Source organism: Onychostoma macrolepis, chromosome 09, assembly GCF_012432095.1.
Source record: "Onychostoma macrolepis isolate SWU-2019 chromosome 09, ASM1243209v1, whole genome shotgun sequence".
Lineage (NCBI taxonomy): Eukaryota > Metazoa > Chordata > Actinopteri > Cypriniformes > Cyprinidae > Onychostoma > Onychostoma macrolepis.
This window is the reverse complement of record NC_081163.1, coordinates 10,541,783-10,559,257: the sequence shown is the minus strand read 5'-3', so window position 1 is coordinate 10,559,257 and position 17,475 is coordinate 10,541,783. Positions and strand designations below refer to the sequence as shown.

Below are 17,475 nucleotides of genomic sequence, written 5' to 3'. Positions count from 1 at the left end.
TAGTCAAATCATAAATTAAATCCAATATGATGGATGAAGCACCTTCAAAAAGGTCAAATCAAGAAGCTCATCTATTGATTTATACATTTAATTTAAATGTTCTACTCTTGTTTAATTTGTGCAAAAAGACATTGCAAAAACAAAAACGATACAATGTGTACAATGTACATGATAGCCAAATCTTTATTGTGAAATAAAGCTAATAGAATTTAACTTTAAATATGTACACTCAGCATTATGATTTTTCTGCTTATGTTATATGTCCTGATGGTTTTAAATTGCTGTGGCGATATTAGCTCTGCTGCTCAACAATAAAGCTTCTAATGCTATTTTCACTCAAGATATTGATCTTGGTGTTTTTAAACCAGAATGTTTTACACCAAGTATAAGTTTTGACAGCATCTCCATGCTTTGCTTGTATTTGTATCTTTCCTCATTTGTAAGTCACTTCTGCCAAATGAATTTATGTAAATATAAATGTAAATGTATGTTGTGCTTGGTAAAGACTTCACCATTCTGTATATGCTGCTGATTTTGTATGCTTGGTTGTCTAAATGGGTTTATAATTCAAGTATGGACTGACATTCTAGAAATAAACTGTCAAGGGAGTGCCCCTGAAGGCTGTGCATTTTGTGCATAATTCTGTCTATTTATAATTCTATAATTCATGTATTTATTGTAATGTACACAATTGTCTTTTGTGTAATGTTATATGTAGACTTTTTATATTTTATATGGTATAAAATTGTTTATAATTCATGAATTGTTTATGACGTAGATTGTTTCTAATTTTCTGTATTTAATGTAGAATTATTTTTTATGAAAATGATCTTTGCTGTATTTTTTGCAGGAAACAGGCTATTGCACCTAATAAGGCAGGGGGGGTTGGGGGGGAAGGAAAAGTGGGAGTGTCTAGGAAGGAATGAGGCAGAGGAAGGGATGTAAGAAGGCTGGCTATGCATCACAGTGGAAGGAGCTCGGACTGCGGCTCTGTTTTCACAGCCCTTCGCACGCTTCAGTCACAGACACAGCAGAGCCCATCCTCCCCGAGTAGCTCTTTCAGTTCCACCAGATGTCAGTTCATCAGACATCCTTTAATCCGGTGAGTTCTCTTTATCCTCTTTTTCTGTGTCACCCCTCAGTATTTGCTTTAGCTGTCTGCAGCCCTCTCCAGTCTCTTTTTGCTGTGTTTACAACATTACTTCGTCAGCATTTACTGTTATTAAGGGCTCACATTAGAGTATAGAATGGTCTTCATTTGCACTAAGACTTTCTAACTACTGCAATATTTTTTTTTTGGCTAATGGCCTCATTTAGGGTTCAAATCAGAGTGAAGTCTGGTAATGCTATACAATATCCATTTATTTAATACTGAATAATGGCAGGAAAGAGCAAATTTAGATTCTACTTTATCCACTTGGGATATAACAGAACATAATGTTGATGCCAGCAGAGGATCGTGCGGATCTCAGAGACATATTTAGCTATGACTCACGACTCGCCTGACTGCACTGCTTTACTTCTGCCTGAATGAACATGTTTTTCCCTTTGGAGAAATTAACTAGAAAGTTGATCCCCATTGTAAAATAGGCTACAATGGTTATGCAATCAGCCTATTTCTAGATTTTATTTAGAATGTCTGTGTTTCACTGATAAAAAAAATTATGAGATCTTGTTTCATCATAGTGCATAAGGTGTAAATTCTCAATACGAATACATCTTACTACATTTTACTACAAAACTAATCTGACTTCTCTAGCATGTACAACTCAGACAACCTCCAGTTGTCAATAACGTAATACAATACTACAGTACCAATTCACTATCATCCAATACTTCCCGAAGTATGGTGACAGCATCCCGCCAAGAAGCTACTATCACTACCTCAAACCACACATCAGCACCAGGTCTTTAGCATCTATAGACTAAAAATGAGAATTTTTGATGAGATGGTGATACATTAATGTTCATTTGTGTCTGCAGAAAAGGTGAACTAATAGAAAATGGAATCACCTCAAACATGCTGTAAGTCATCCTGTGTGTGTGTTTAAAATAAGCTTGGTGTTTCTGAATATTGCTGAAGGCCATTTCTCATTCTCTGGCAGGTGAACAGGGTCATCAAAACCTTGAAGCCATGAAGGCAGGCGTGTTTCTGCGCAAAGTGAAGTCTCGTATGTGGAAGCGTCAGCGGCACTACAAACTTCAGGAGGACTGCAAGACTGTCGCGTATAAATCCAGCTGGGCAATAAACTCTTATTCTACCTGTACGCTCTTATCATGTTATCATGTTACAGTAGTGTAGGTCTAGTTATAAAAGTGTGTATAACTGATCGAAGATGGGTTAAAAATTACTGATTTATTTACAAAAATATGTATGGACTGCCAAAACAAAACATCTTATTTGTGATCAAACCATTAGCAACTGCATAGAAACTAAAGGTCTTAAAGTATCAGCAGTTATTGATTGTACTTCAAGGTAATTTTGAATTAAATCCAAAAAGAGTATGTTAGTGGTATTTGTTGTGTTTAGTAGGTATGTCAGGGAAGTAGATCAGACATGACAGTAGTTGGAAGTCCAGAGCTCGTTTGCTTCCCTATGAACAATAGAAAGCATGAATAATTAATAATAAATGAAGCTTGCCTTTTCAAGCACTAGTTCACATTTTTTGAAAACTGTAAGAAGAAGTGCTCTAAAAAACAAAAACTTATATTGTCTTTGCATTTTTTCAGTCTCCATCAATGATGTGGAGGCTGTTCGTGAGGGACATCAGTCCGAGGCGCTCCTCAGTGTGGCAGATGAGTTTCCCGCTGACCGCTGTTTTACTCTGGTGTTTCGCGGCCGTAGAGGAAACCTGGACCTGGTGGCTGATTCAGCAAAGGAAGCTCAGGCCTGGATTCAGGGCATCAGAGCCCTCATGGAGAACATGGGGAACATGGATGAGAGCACCAAACTTGACCAGTATCCTTGTTAAAAAAAACTTAATTTTCTGCTGCTTATAAAGTAGCTTTTCAGAACTACATGTTAAAATATTAAGAAAAAGTTAAATGGATGGATGGATGGATGAACGGATAGATAGATAGATAGATAGATAGATAGATAGATAGATAGATAGATAGATAGATAGTTAGATAAGTCCAGCTGTTCACTATCAACTTAAATTATCAACCTAAACCATTCCGCTCAGATGGATCTCAGACTGGTTTTTGAAAGCAGATCTAAACAAGGATGGCAGAATTAATTTTAAGGAGGCAAAAAAATTACTGAAAATGATGAACGTGGACATGAATGAAGAACATGCATGCTGTCTTTTTATGGTAATTATGAGTGGCTTTTATGATTTTGGATCATAACTTTTCATCATGTTGTACCTTATTGTCATTTGTTGACGTTTTCTCACAGATGGCAGATAAGTCTGAGTCAGGAACCCTGGAGGATCAGGAGTTTGTGGAGTTTTATAAAATGCTTACTGAGAGAACAGAGGTGCTGGATTTATTCCAGGATTATTCCAGTGATGGACAGAGTCTATCCCAGTGTGATCTGGAGGAGTTCCTGAGAGAGGAGCAGCTAGAGGGGGAGAGCAGTTATGAACATGCCCTTCAGCTGATCGATCGCTATGAGCCTTCAGAAACAGGTAATGATCCTCCATCAACAACTATACTACACTCTTCAGTTATCAATTTTGTGATATATGTATGAATATATAATTAATTCTGATCAATTTTACTTATATATTTTAATGTGGTAGGCAGGGGCGGATTGGCCATCGGGCAATTCTGGAAAATGCCAGAGGGGCGGGACCATTTTTTTTAATGTGGGCCGGTCAGATTTATAAAATATATATAATAAATGTTTTATACTGGCCAACTGCGCATAGGTTTTTAATCGCTTGCACGATTTCACTAAGGTTATAATGTTAATAATATTAATTATAATAAATGGTAAGCATTTCGCCTTGTCGGCCGCAGGTCCCGAGATGGGCCGACGGCGGACTGGCCATCTGGAGTACCGGGAGTTTTCCCGGGCCGCTGCCTGTACAATGTGGGCCAGCCCATTGCGTAAATGTAAAGAATTAATTAATTACAGACGAATGGCCCACGCGGCCCACTTGAGATAAACATTCTAATTTAGCGCGTTCTGGCTCAGTGCAGCTGCAGCGGCTCAAAGCGATGTCAAAATGTTTTAACCAATCAAATTGAAGAAGGCGGGATTTACTATTCACAGAAGCTGAGCTGAGCTGCGGCATATGACTGCGAACTGAGATCAAATGTAAACAGCTAAACATGATGAGACAATTCAGCAATATTTGCCAACGGTTTACAAAAAAATGTTTATCGACAGACATTAATTTTCAGGCATGCAAACTACTAGGCCTATTGGCCTTTTCGGATTTCTCAGATTTTAATGCCATTTACATTGTTTGCCACGGTGTAGCTAGCCTACATAGAAACATTAACGTAGTCGTTTTCAGCAGACGTTTGTATATCGTTATATTTCTTCCGAAATTTCACGTGTTTAAGAAAATGTTTCAAAAAAACTGTAAAAACATAATTATCAAACTTACTAGAACATTGTAAATTTGAAGACTTTTGCTTTCAAGTGCCGTGATTAGGAAAGTTCTATTTTTTCTATTAAAGATATTTTAATGTAAATGTTTTTATTTCTGTGATCAAAGCTGAATTTTCAGCATCATCATTACTCCAGTCTTCAGTGTTACATGGTCCTTCAAAAATCATTCTAATATACTGATTTGCTGCTTAATTATTTTCAATTATTATTTGTGCTCACTTATTAATAATGGTTCTTGTTATTATCAATACTGAAAACTGTTTTTGTTTCTTTATATTTTTGTGGAAACTGTGACACTTTAATTTTTTTCAGGATTATTTGTTGAATACAAAGTTAAAGAACAACATTTTTATATATATAAATAATTTGTAATAAGTATATCTTTACTGTCACTTAAATCAATTTAATGAATGAATGAATGAATATCTTTATTGTCATTTATAACATGACAATAAAACAACAAAATTTAATGCGATCCTTCCAATTTTTAATGCAACCTTGTTGAAAAATATTATTATTTTAAATCTTATTCTAGACTGAATGGTGATGTATCACATTTTCCACAAAAAATATGAAGCAGTACGACTGTTTTCAACAGTGATAATAATCAGAAATGTTTTTTGAGCAAATCGGCATATTAGAATGATTTCTGAAGGGTCATGTGACAGTAAAGACTGGAGTAATTATGCTGAAAATTCAGCTTTGATCACAGAAATAAATTGTTTACTACAGTATATATTTGCATAGAAAACAGCTATTATAAATTGTAACTCTATATATTTCACATATTACAGTTTACTGTGTATTTTTCATCATCATACAATTCTTCATAAAAAAATTAAAAAAAACTCTTGTCAAGCAATTGAAAGGTACAATAAAAACAGTCAACATTCAGCACTACATTCCAAGTCTTCTAGAGCAGAGCATTGTTATGGACTGATATTATGGTAGGCATTTAACTTTAGTGATATTAAACTGTCCCTCTAAGAGATGTGTAAAATAGTATTTACAAATTGCCATATACACCAGGAAAGACAAATTATAATGTAAAGAAGTATGACGGTCATTCATTAATGTTAATGATAATAATAATTATATATATATATATATATATATATATATATATATATATATATATATATATATATACATATATATATATATATATGTATATATATATATATATATATATATATATATATATATATATATATATATATATATGTATATGTATATATATGTTGAGTTATATTTGTATGTTAGTAAGTGGTGTTAAAAATAGCTCTATAATGAGCTGGTGGGTTTATGGTGTGGTGGGCCACTTTGTGCCAAAAAGTCCAGGGCCACTTTTTAGCCCCAGTCTGCCCCTGGTGGTAGGCACACTGAAATATTTAGCTGAACTTTAACAACTTAACTTTTGCTTTGCTTGGAGTTAACTTAATATAGTTTTTATGTAGCTTAATTGATCAATTTTTTTCTTTCAAAATAACCTTTTGAGCAGTAAATGGTAGACCCTTTAGGGATCATTGAAGGGTTGTTGACCCTGTTGAAGACCCTTGCTTTAGATATAAGAGTTGAGGGTTAAAAATTTCATTGAAAAATTATTTTATTTGCCTGTTTGAGTGTTCTTTTAATAATGGAGTAGTTGAGCGCTTAATCTAGATCGCTGCATGGGCAACAGTGAAGTGGTCCTTTACTCATGAGTAATGACTGAAGATTGAACAGATAAGATGTTTCATTTTGTCTTATGGTACAGCCAGAATGAATCACACAATGTCAGTCGATGGGTTCCTAATGTACCTGACGTCTCCTGAGGGATCCATCTTCAATCCAGAGCGGCAGGACCTTTTTCAGGACATGAGCCAACCTCTCGCCAACTATTACATCTCCTCATCACACAACACTTATCTGATGGAGGACCAGCTAAAAGGACCAAGCAGCGTTGAGGCCTACATCCAGTGAGTTCTGCCTGTTTATGGTAATACAGCCATGTGTCTACTTGACGTATCTTTGATGATATCTTTTGCGGAAATGGATTTTATGAGCATGTAAGTAGTAACATCTTTCATGCATGTAATAATATTTCTGTTCAATAACAGAAATTAAAACCGCCTAGCTCTGAGATTCCCAAATAGAGTCTTTTATCCAACTGTTACATAAAAATAATGTTTTTAATGCTTCAAAATAATGAAACACAAATTTAAATAACAAAAACATACATTAGAATGTTTCATGTTTTTGTGGTATGGAATGTCAGGCCAAATCAAAGGTCATCACAGCCAGGCTAACTTTGGCCCGTGGGCCCAGGTTTGGGCATCTCTGGCCTAGTTGAATGTGTTACGTTTTGTTCTTTGTATTCATGACTGTGGTTGTTTATTTGTGCTGGGTTGAACCTCTGAAGGGCACTGAAACGAGGCTGCAGGTGTGTAGAGGTGGACTGCTGGAATGGATCGAATGGGGAGCCGGTAGTTTATCATGGACACACACTGACATCTAAGATTCTCCTCAAAGACGTGATTACTACTATTGCAAATTACGCCTTCAAGGTCAATTTCAAAAATCAATATTAATATGAATATCTATAAATAATTATTTACTTTGTTGATTTCATTATTGATATTAATGTCTATTAATATTATATAATATTGTTGTTGATGTTAATATTAATTATTTGCACGGATGCATAATAATCTATTTCCAGATGTATTAATCTTACCATCTTTCCTACTTTTAGGCATCTGAGTATCCACTCATTGTGTCCATTGAAAACCACTGCAGCACAGAGCAACAGGAAGTCATGGCTCGATATTTCAAAGACATTCTGGGTGATATGCTACTCACAAACACAGTAGATGGAGTCTCCAGCGAACTGCCGTCGCCAGAGGTGAGCTATTCAGTGCCTTATAGATAGTGGTGCACTTAACTTATCTGCTCTTTATGACTTATTTTTGAAAAACATGGATGACTGCCATGGATCTTAAAATATTCTATTGTCTTATAGTCATGGTACTTTCATTAACTATTAATAGTCACATATGAAGACATGAAGTTCATATCACCTATTATAGGATACTGATTTTTTTAAATATCTGTTAATACTGTGGGATCCAAAAGTCTGAGACCAAATTGAGTTTGGTATTTTCACATTTAAATCTCGAAATAAAAAGAATGTTTGTACAATGCAAATTTTGCAACTTCTCACTTTGATTGTTATACAGATAATATAATTTTTATTAAAGTATTTTTTTAATAAATTAGAAAAATGCAAAATACCTAAGTGCCTATATATTTTATTTGTAAATTGATCAAGATTCTATCTTATATAATAATACATTATTAGGAATAGGAATGTCAAGCAGGTCTATTTGTTGCGTCATTTCTTTCAGGCACTTAAGAGGAAAATCCTGTTAAAAGGGAAGAAGATTGACAACGAGTCAGAGAACCCCACAGGTGAAGTCAGCGATGAGGACGAGGCAGCAGAAATCAATAAGGACAGTCCAGTAGCGGAAAGTCTGCCAACAAATGGCAAGGTACAAGTAGAAATATTGAGAAACTGAGGATAAGGTCTCTCAGTGCTTTCCACCCCTTTGTTCAACATTGTTTTTGGTTGTTTGCTTTTGCCCCATGTAGAAATCGAAGCAAAGTCTGTGCAAGGAGCTCTCAGACCTAATGTTCTGTAAGAGTGTACATTTCCACAGCTTTGAGCATTCCCGCACCTCTGCTAAACCTAATGAGATGTCATCGTTCTCTGAGTCTAAAGCCCGTAAATATTCAAAGGAAGCAGGTTAGAAATTCTTTTAAAAAGGATAGTTTGGACCTCATATTATTCCAAACCTGTATGCTGTAATTTTTTTCTGTGGAACACAAAATGATTATTTAAGCAGCTTTTTTCTTTTTTCTTTCTATATAAAATATATATTTTTAAAATAATGAAAATAGAAATTAAACCATTTTGTAAGAATAATTACATTTTTGTATTAGGATTTCTCATTTTTTGTCTGCCAGGTTCAGATTTTGTGCTGCATAACACCAGGCAGCTGACAAGAGTGTATCCAAGTGGAATGAGGACGGATTCATCAAATTACTATCCAGTAGACTTGTGGAACATGGGATGCCAGATTGGTTAGTATGGTAGATATTGTATTACACACCATTATGTCGGTACTATAAAGAGGAAGAATGTGAGCATGGCAGACATGAACCCACTCTATGTAAAGAGGAACAGGGAAACACAGCTAATGTGTAATAAAGTGGCCAGTGTATTTACTTTAATGTGTTTCTGATTCATAGTGGCATTAAACTTCCAGACAGCAGGGATGGAAATGGATCTTAATGATGGGTTGTTTACTCAGAATGGCTGCAGTGGATACATCCTAAAACCTGAGATCCTTCACAAAAAAGAGAGACTCTTTGATGCTGAAAATCCTGAGGAACGTGATGATTACCACCCTCTACTGTTCTATGTTAAGGTATTGAACAATATTTGTGTTCCCTCTGCAAGTTTATTTTGAGATTTTATTTGTTGATTCTGTCTGTTTTTATCTCTTTTTAGGTTATTAGCGGACAACAGCTCCCTAAAGTAAAGCAAAAAGATTGGTCCATTGTAGACCCCCTAGTAAGGGTGGAAATTCATGGCGTTCCTTTGGATCAAGCCAAACAGGAGACCAAATACATTGACAACAATGGTGAGGAAATGAAAATTAAATGGACTGAAGTGTTGCCAAATTACTGCAAGAGAGACAAATGGAAATTGTGCATAATACAGTATGTGTTTGTAACTTTAATAATGTGGAAACACATGACCTGTTAAGATGACAAGTTTCCCTAATTTACAAACCATAGGAATCCTTTTTATGTCCTGCTGCTTGCAGTGATTTTTCTACTTTTTTCATCTGGACAGGGTTCAACCCACATTGGAATGAATCCTTACGGTTCACAATCCACACCCCTGAGCTGGCACTGGTGCGTTTTGTAGTTGAAGACTATGATAAAGCATCAAGGAATGACTTCATAGGGCAGTACACTATACCGTTTACCTGTATTCAACCAGGTAGGCCTATAATAATATATAAGTAAAAAAAAAAACTGGGTCTTATTCGATAACCATGCAAACACAGCCTGTGTGAATGTTTCCACACAGAAATCATTCATCAATAAGCCTGCACTTTCTCAATTTTTTTTAAGTTCAAATTTAAACCAGTTGAAACATATTAAATTACTAGTATTATTATTATTAGTGAATGAGACCCAGTGTCTTTAGGTCTGTTCTCTAAAATCACTGAAAATTAAATTTGGCTTTCTTGCAAATAACAAAAAGCTTCTTTTTACAGGATATCGTCATGTGCATCTGTTGTCCAAAGATGGAACGAGTATCCATCCCTCCTCCATCTATGTTCATATCAAAATCGCAGAGCTGTAATTCTAGGTGTTCACAATTCTAGTAATTTTATTTACAGTACTTAAATATTTCTCAGACAAATCTGTAAAGAATAGGTAAAGAAAGCATTTTATCTTGTGCTTTGCTTAAAAATACTTGAACAAAGCAAAACTATTTAATCACTAATTCTTGCATTAGAACAAAAAAGTACAGCAACTAGCATTATTCTTTAAGAGTACCTCTATAGTAGTTGCATGATGTTAGTAGTGCCTTGTTATCAAAATAGAACTCCCAAGTACGGTGCAGAAAAGCTAATTTTATTTTTAGTTATTTATCTATGCAATACTAAGTGTACTGTTAACAAAAAAAAATGTAATGCATTTTTTTGTTTGTTTGAAGGTTATGCAGTCAAGGCAGAATATGCATCCTTAAGGTTGTACATTATCTGAAATAATGTAATTATAAAGCATGGTTAAGTGCCTTTTATAAAAAACTCAAAAGCAAGTGTTCAAAGTAAATGACTATATTCCCGTTATGCATGTACTCGCCCAGGTAAATATTGTTTTATCTTTGGAAAATGCCATTTAAAGGAATAAAAAGGAATAACAGGAATAAATATATTGTAAAAATGTTTATTCAGTGTGGTTTGAATGAGGGTTATGTTTATATGTAATACTTACATAAGATGAAGAAATGTCAATTGAAATGCATACAGAAACACAGCTACATGTCCCCCCCATTTTCTTGTCTTTCTTCCTCTTCCCTAATCCAGGTCTTTTGTGTACCCATACTAGAAGCCTCTTGGCCTTTACCCACACCATCTTGGACAGGCAAGTCTGGGTGATGTCTCTGAAGGTGCTTCACAACCTGAAATTTCTGTTTGGCTCGATATGTACAGTGGAGGCAATAAAATGGCAGCTGATTGGTGTGGGACAAGTAATGATGGCGGAGACCCGCAGGCCAGCGGAACGCCCTTTGGCATATGGAGCACACATAAGGTCGCTCCTCGCTGTGCTTTCTCTGGTGTGTTTTGAGGAGGAAGCGCGTCTTGAAAGCCTTTCCACATTTCTCACATATAAAGGAACGCACGTCTCTGTGGCGTGTCTCCCGGTGGATCCGCAGTGCGTCGGCACGGTTTGTGCGGTACTCACAGGCCTCACAGGCATACGGTTTAGCGCCTGTTGGAAAGAAGGATAAACATCAAGGTGTGCAGGAACTTTACATTTAGCGTAGGGCTATATAGCACATACATAGCTACCTGTATGTTTTGTCATGTGATACTTCAACTGGTTGACCCATTTGCATTTGTAGCCACATTCTGGGCAGAGATACTTGCGTTCCTCCATGTGAATCCTCATATGATACTAAAATAAAGAGAGATAAATTTAAATTGGAAGCACCAACAGAACTGGACATCAAAAACCAAATACCCAAACCTTCAATCAATATCTTGGATAATAGCTCTTCATACCTTCAGTCTTGAAGGATCAGCACATGCATAACTGCACTTCTCACACCGGTAAGGTTTCTCTCCTGTATGGATTCGAATGTGCCAAGTGATCTTCTGTTTGTTCCTGGTGGAAAACTCACATTCAGTGCACTTAAAGAGGCAGGTTCCTCCATGTGACCGCACATGTTGGTCAAACACCACTTGGTGGGTGCAAGAGAAACCACAGACATCACACTTCAGAGTTTTCTCCTCCGCTGGTCCATCTTCATGCTCATCTAACATGTGCTGGACCAGCAGGAGTCTTTTATGGGTTCTGAAGGAACAAACCAAGCATTGATGGGTGATGGATATCTTGCTTTGTTTTTCTGTACCATTTCGGGGATCTTTTGTCTTGATTTCTGAATGTTCATGCTGCATATGCGCTTTAAGAGCAGCTTGGCAGCTGCAGGTGAAGCTACACTGGGTGCAAGACGAGCTGTTCGCATCTGGATGTGCTCGGTTGGAGTGCTGCCTCAGGGCAACTTCAGAGCTGAAACGTGCATTGCATTGGCTGCAATGGTAGCTAAGATCACCAGTGTGGCAGCTCAAGTTGTGGCGGTTGATGTCGTTGAGGTTATAAGCTCTGTAATCACAAAGTGAGCAGAAGTGTGTTGCCTGTTTGTCATGTATGCGTTGATGGTGCAATCGTAGTCTGGACGTGGTGCCGAAAGTTTGGCCACAGAGTTCACAGCTATGCCTCCCAACACCTGTGTGCATGGACTCATGGGCCTCCAAGCGGTACCGACGGATTGTGCTAAATGAGCAGAAGCGGCATTGGTGAGGACGGACTCCCTCGTGCTTCACAGCAACATGCTGTGTCAGGCAACGCCTTGCTTGCAGGTGAAGGAGCAAAGATTGCACTGCAGGTTTCCGGATATTTTACCTCTAGTAACCTTCTTGTCTTTCTTGTGACCTAGGATATGATGGTTGAGAGATTTTACCGATTTGGCAACAAATGAACACTGTGGACACTGTATTTCACCTGGTTTTAAACAACCCTTTATCTGATGGCTTGTTAGAGCTCTTTTTTGGTGGCAGAGAAAAGGACAGTTAGGACATGAGAATCGAGGTTTGGAGTCTTGAGGTCTCTCTTCTTCTCCTGAATCTCTTTCTGAGTCATTTGCCTCATCTTCCTCCTGATCATGGTCTGAGTCACTAGGATTATCCTCTTGCTCAAACTGCTCTCCTGTTTCAGCCAGATGTACCTTATGGGTGCTTCCGCTGCATGTTGCACAATGGCGATCTATTGTGACTTTCCTAACAGATGAGAAAGGACATTTTCTGCAAGTATACCTATCATCATCTTCAGTATATCCAGAGATCTCATCATTTACCACCTCCTCCTCTTCTGCTAGCTTGTTTCTACTCTCGACAGTTGCCTGCCCTCCTTTGGTTGTGCTTGTCAGTGAATCAGTCTCATTTACTACAGCAGTTATTATGGGAGACAGTGAGCCTTCAGGTTCAGCTGAACCTTGTACTCTTGAATTTGTAGAATCAGTGACAGCAACAAGTTCAGGATGCATTGTGAGAGATCCTGATTTAAGAGATTCACTTTGTTCCTGTATAGACACATCACCCCCTGAACTACCTACACAACTCCCTGATGTACCTACAGTGCTAGCAAAATCAAACTTCTTTCTGCGCCTCTGCAATGACCGGCACTTCCGGAGGTGGGTGTTCAAAGAACGTTGCTGTTTAAACTGCAAGCCGCAGTCCTGGCAGCGTAGTCCTGCCTTCATGACCTGGCAGGACGACTTGCAGTGCCGGATTAATGCTGCCTGCTTTTTGGTCACATAGAAGCAGCGGCTACACTGATACATATTGCCCCGTGTCTGGACGACAAGCATCTGCACCCTGCCCTCTAGTACAAGGGCTTCAGCCTGGTCTTTATCCTGTTTTCTCATTACTTGCAAACGAGTCTCAGAAGCTGAGGCCTCTACACATTTCTCCTGATAGAGACCCTCCGTGCTCCTTCCAGTTTCTGTCACCAGTGGCAGGTCTTCAGAGTCACTTTGATCTTCACAGTAAGCTTCATTGTCATCATCATCATCAGCTGATGGTTGTGGGAAGTTCTGGTGGACTGTATGCAATGTGTGAGATTCAAAATCAAATGCTGTGTCATGTATATTTACCGTCTCAGCAAGTACCATTTGTGTGCTACTCTGACTGGTTTGGGAAGCAAAAAGTGGGGAGCCACACTGTTCTTCATCAGTTGGATTACTTGCCTCTTCTCTCGCAGCCTCAATATCAAGACTGGCCTGCTGTACCAATGTCATTTCCTCAGGTCCTCCAATAGAAGCTGCTATTGCTTCATTCTCATTATCACTTACAGACATGGCTTTTGAACCATCTATGGTCTTATTAGACTCCTTTGTATTAACCGTTTCTTCCCTATATTCCGAATTTGAAGTCTGAGGTACTGTGGTTTTGGAGAAAAAGTTGTGAGTCAAATCCGCAGAGCTTTGCTCTTTTTCTTTCTCTGCATATTTCTCAAGCCATCCCACATCTCCAGGAACATATCCATGGGATTTCTTTTTGTGCAGGAAGAGGCTGGTGTTGCTAAATGTGGTGTAGCGGCAGAGAGCACAGCGGAACATGCGTGTCCGGGTGTGCCTGCAGTTCTCGTGGCTATGCAGGGCTTGCCGGTACTTTGTTGTGTAAGGGCAAAACTTGCACTGGTAAACAGGAGGTTGTGGATCTGCATTTGTGGAGTGCTTGAGCTGCATATGGCTGCGCAGTTCAGTCTTTCTCTTGCAGGAGTATGCACACACCTCACAGATCAAGGATTTTTCCTGGTGACGGAGTTTATGGCTGTTCAGCTGGTCGATGCGATGGCAACGATATGTACACTGATTACATTTGTACCTGAGAGAGAAGAGAGGCAGGGCAGTAAACGGAAAAGTTTCTTTTTATTATCATATTTTAATTTCAGTCAAGGTACATACCTTAGATCTCCTGCGTGTTTACGCATGTGGACACTAAGGTAGTGTTTCCATTTTGTAACATATCCACATTCTGAGCACATGTGCTGTTTGTCATTAGAGTGAGTCAGCATGTGCTTTGAAAGGTATGTCTCGTCACGACATCTGAAGTCACATAGTGTACATTTGTGGGGCTTTTCACCTGTAAATACAAATGTTATCCATCTATCAATGGCCAATGAGTAATTCTGAAGGAATAGTTCATTCCAAAATCAAAATTTTTTCATCATTTACTCTTATGTTGTTTAAAACCCTATATAATTTTCTTTCCTCTGTGAAATGCAAACAAAGATGTCCAACCTGCTCTTTTCCAAATAATAAAAACAGATGGTGATTTATACTTAAGGACAAAAAACAAAAGTAATCATAAAAGTAGTCCCAGTAGATTTATTCCTATAAAGTATTTGAAGTTTGCTACAGCTAAGCTATAGCTTTGTGCAAACACTATGAAATTTGAGAGTTACAGCAGAGGGGAAGATACCTAAATTTCATTTGGTTCCTCACACAAAGCTATTGTATTATTTCACAATACTTGGAATATACCACACATGTTGTATGGACTACTTTTGTTGTTTTTGAGAAGATTTTAAGAGGCGTATAAACCAATCATGATCCAATTTGGATTTTTTTCATGAAACAATACTGGGCTGAAATAACAAGACTGAAAAAAATGACCGAACCTATAAACACTTATAAGAACTAAGTAGAACAACTGAATATCTTACCAGTATGCATCAGCATGTGTCTTTTCAGGACTCTTTTGTGAGCTGTTACAAAGCTGCACTGCGAGCAGTGGTGTGTTTTCTCACTGGCATGAAAGTGACCAACATGTTGATCGAACTCTACAGGGTTGAGGGTTGAGAAAGGACAGAAGCTACAGTTCAGTTCTTGATTCCCTGGATGTCCTTGTCTTTTGTGCTGCTGAAAAAGGCTCTTATTTGAGCATGAGAAGTCGCAATGGGGGCAGTGATAAGCCAGATGTGTGCGGAAATGTTTCTCCATGTCTTCTAGGCTCCCGAAGAAGGCGCCGCAGGTGTGATGACGGCATTCTACGGCCTCAACTTGGTGAGCATCTAACACATGCTTTTGAAGCTGCTTCTTTTCTGTACACTGAAATGAGCAGCCTTTATGGAAGCACAGCAAAGGCTGTCCATTTCGTGTCTTATTGTGAGACTTCATATGGCTCTTTAATGCCTGACTCTGACTGAAAGTCTTGTGGCAAGTTGGGCACTTAAACAGCTCTCGATTGAGAGCATCATCATCTTGATGCCCATGCACGCTGGTAAGGTGTCGTCGCAGAGAGTTACGTTCCACCGCTCCATACTCACATAGATGACAGCGGTGCAGTTTCTGTCCCGTCTCTCTTAGCATGTGGATGCGTAGCTTACTCTTGCTGGTGAAGTAGTGTTTGCAGGTTGGACATTGCAGACTGGGGTCGGGAAAGTGAATGCGCCTGTGTTCTATCAAATGGGAGCGTGTCTTGAAGCAGCGTCTGCATTCAGAACAGATGTGGGTGCGAAACATGTGTTCGGTGCCCTCTGCAACATGTCCCACTGAACAGAAAGATGCCATAAGTCAGACCTGGGATTACAATTATTTTATTTACAACATCTCTTTTAACATTCATGATATTTACCTTTAGATAAAGGCTTTTCTTGGCTAATGGTAGTACATTTTTCCCCCTTTTTTGTTGTTGCTTTCAATTTTTTGGTTACACTTTTCTTGCTTCTAGCCATATCCGTCCCTTTCGACTGAGACAAAGCTATAACAGAAAGAAAATAATACACTTTTTATTATCTGTAAGCTGTCAAAGCTGTAAAACAAGACAAATTCATACAATATATAAGTGGGATAATATTGTCAGCTTATCACAAAATAAACTCTTTCAAAGATCACCCTGTCTTGGTTTATTTTGCAGTAAAGACTGACTGATTGTACATTATATTTATATACAAATAAAAAACCTGAAACATTGATCTGAGTTGTAATTATTTAAGGAGGATACACAGATATGAGAGATGTGAATCTAGCAACTGACCAATTGAAATCAAACATTCCAGAAACCCATGCATGCCAAAGGGCTTTATCTTACTGAATATATAATTAATTAATTAATTAATTGGTTTTTAAGTGTTGTTGTATTTTACCTTCTGGTGTATCTGCTACGTTGTTTTCCACATGCTCGTGTTGTTCTGCATCACATCCAGGCTCTTGTTGGTCCATGTTTGGGTCAAACACGACAGGACATCAGTCAGTGGGAGATAAAATCAACTCTAGAGAGGGGTAAAACTCTATTACAGCATCAGGACCATTAAATGTGTCCGTCTCCCAGGGCAACACGACTGTTCTGCATCACCAGTGAGATCAAAATGTGATTTACTGACTTCTGGATTACCAGATTTGAGATTGAAAGAGCTGATTTGTTTTGTCTGTTAACATAAAGAGCAATTAATCCAGTGCGTTAAATGTTATGTGAACATGTTTTGTTGGAGAAAATGTGTTTTTATTAAACAAATTTTGGACCTCCTGCGCGTAGGTTCGTGCTTCATTTGCTCTGATAAACAAATAAACAACGAACCCTCAAGGAACAGCAGATGTGTTCAATTAAAGCAAGCTACGCGAATATAGTCATCACCAAGAGACGAATAAACGTGATAACGCATTAATACGGTATTATGTTTATACACATTATTTATGACTTAAATTTTATAATAAGAAATTACCTTCACTTTTGAGGATGGAAACCATGTAAGCGGCATCATTTCTAGAATTTTTCTGTTCAAAGAGGAAAATAAATTCTGACATCATAATTTAGTATACATAGTGGAGAATAATCCATTTTAAAATATACAAAATCTACAGACAGCTGTTTATAAGAATACCTAAAAGTGTCATAACGCGACTGTGTCGTAAACAGTCACAACGGAACTATTAATGTGAAACACAATTCACACGGAACTATTTTCCTGAACAACGGAAACAGCACAGAGGTCGCCATGTGATTTGCTCATTTCATTTTAGTGAATCGGTTCTTTTGAACAGTTCGTCTGAAAGAACCGGC

The 17,475-nt window shown here is 37.9% G+C and overlaps 2 protein-coding genes across 2 annotated transcripts; one reads left to right on the top strand and one right to left on the bottom strand.

Moving 5' to 3' along the window:
• Window positions 1–931: 931 nt before the first annotated feature.
• On the top strand, window positions 932–10,730 carry plcd4b (phospholipase C, delta 4b). The gene is made up of 16 exons (XM_058786423.1): window positions 932–1,102; window positions 1,984–2,025; window positions 2,106–2,264; window positions 2,731–2,959; window positions 3,186–3,315; window positions 3,401–3,632; window positions 6,324–6,525; window positions 6,969–7,113; window positions 7,302–7,451; window positions 7,954–8,097; window positions 8,198–8,351; window positions 8,573–8,689; window positions 8,858–9,036; window positions 9,120–9,252; window positions 9,468–9,617; window positions 9,898–10,730. Exons 2-16 carry the CDS (start codon window positions 2,004–2,006, stop codon window positions 9,984–9,986), a joined length of 2,235 nt encoding a protein of 744 aa, XP_058642406.1. The 5' UTR covers window positions 932–1,102; window positions 1,984–2,003; the 3' UTR covers window positions 9,987–10,730.
• Window positions 10,661–17,392, bottom strand: znf142 (zinc finger protein 142). The gene is given in 10 exon segments (XM_058786422.1): window positions 10,661–11,122; window positions 11,203–11,308; window positions 11,416–12,263; window positions 12,266–14,298; window positions 14,379–14,556; window positions 15,140–15,967; window positions 16,051–16,176; window positions 16,562–16,687; window positions 17,138–17,189; window positions 17,297–17,392. Coding segments are annotated over 8 exon segments (4,650 nt in total). The 5' UTR covers window positions 16,638–16,687; window positions 17,138–17,189; window positions 17,297–17,392; the 3' UTR covers window positions 10,661–10,667.
• Window positions 17,393–17,475: the final 83 nt, after the last annotated feature.

What these genes read in the sequence shown, in the direction of transcription:
- plcd4b (XM_058786423.1), top strand. Translation starts at nt 2,004, where the DNA reads ATGGAATCACCTCAAACATGCT. An exon ending in CTCTACTGTTCTATGTTAAG is followed by an intron (nt 9,037 to 9,119) that starts GTATTGAACAAT and finishes ATCTCTTTTTAG; the next exon opens with GTTATTAGCGGACAACAGCT. An exon ending in GTTTACCTGTATTCAACCAG is followed by an intron (nt 9,618 to 9,897) that starts GTAGGCCTATAA and finishes TTCTTTTTACAG; the next exon opens with GATATCGTCATGTGCATCTG.